This window comes from Silurus aristotelis, assembly GCF_946808225.1.
Source record: "Silurus aristotelis genome assembly, chromosome: 25".
NCBI classification, from domain to species: domain Eukaryota; kingdom Metazoa; phylum Chordata; class Actinopteri; order Siluriformes; family Siluridae; genus Silurus; species Silurus aristotelis.
This window is the reverse complement of record NC_139598.1, coordinates 8,460,189-8,460,998: the sequence shown is the minus strand read 5'-3', so window position 1 is coordinate 8,460,998 and position 810 is coordinate 8,460,189. Positions and strand designations below refer to the sequence as shown.

The window sequence follows — 810 nt, the reverse complement described above, 5'->3', positions numbered from 1 at the left end:
GCATTTTCTCTTGCACCAAAAACTCTTTAAATGTACATCATCTGATAGTTTTACAATCCTGCCAGCTGGCATTTTTATCAGCGTTTGCTAAAACTCCTTGAAAAGCGAAACTTTTTAACTCATCTCTCAGTTTTACGCACACGTACACACATGCACTCTTACACACACACACACACACACACACACACACACACACACACACATGCACACACACATATCAGCTATTCTCTTTCAACCCTTGACTGTGACATGTGTGGCCCCAAAGCCTGGTGGTCAAATTAAAAGAGCTAAGAAGTCAAAGATTTTCAGAGACAAAAGAGGTGAGGATGATGTAGATGACGTACTCACCATACAGCTTGTCTTCGGCATCCGGAGGCAGCAGGAGAGGTTCCTCATTAGTCTCGCTGTCCGGACTGGGAGCCCTCTCGTCCTCGTGCAGCTCTGCACCTTCCATCTCTCCTCGCAGGGAGAGCAGCGGCTTGCTCAGCTGCCCAGTGATCATTGGTGCCTGGAGCAGGAAGGAGAGATGGAAGGAGGAGGGGAGAAGCACTGGTTAGTACTTGGGGTTCTCTCGCTTTCTATCGCTCTCAAATACACACACACACACTCGCATGTGCTCTCTGTTGTTTCTCTTCTCTTGCTCTCTCCACCTTTTGCGCTCTCTCTTTCTCTCTCTCTCTCTCTCTCTCTCTCTCTCTCTCTCTTTCACACACACACACACACACACACACACACTCAGGCACGCTCTCTTTCTCGCATTCTCTCTCTGTCTCTCTGTCTCACTCTCTCTTCTCAGCTGATCACTCACTC

The 810-nt window shown here is 48.3% G+C and overlaps 1 protein-coding gene across 2 annotated transcripts in view; it reads right to left on the bottom strand.

Annotated features, from left to right (window-relative positions):
- pou6f2 (POU class 6 homeobox 2) overlaps positions 1-587 on the bottom strand; it is an 84,783-nt gene extending 84,196 nt beyond the window's left edge. For both annotated transcript variants that reach the window (XM_083529933.1, XM_083529934.1), the window contains exon 1: positions 349-587. In XM_083529933.1, the coding sequence (XP_083386059.1) occupies positions 349-502 (154 nt within the window). In that variant the 5' untranslated portion in view covers positions 503-587. The remainder of the gene's footprint in view (positions 1-348) is intronic.
- Positions 588-810: the final 223 nt, after the last annotated feature.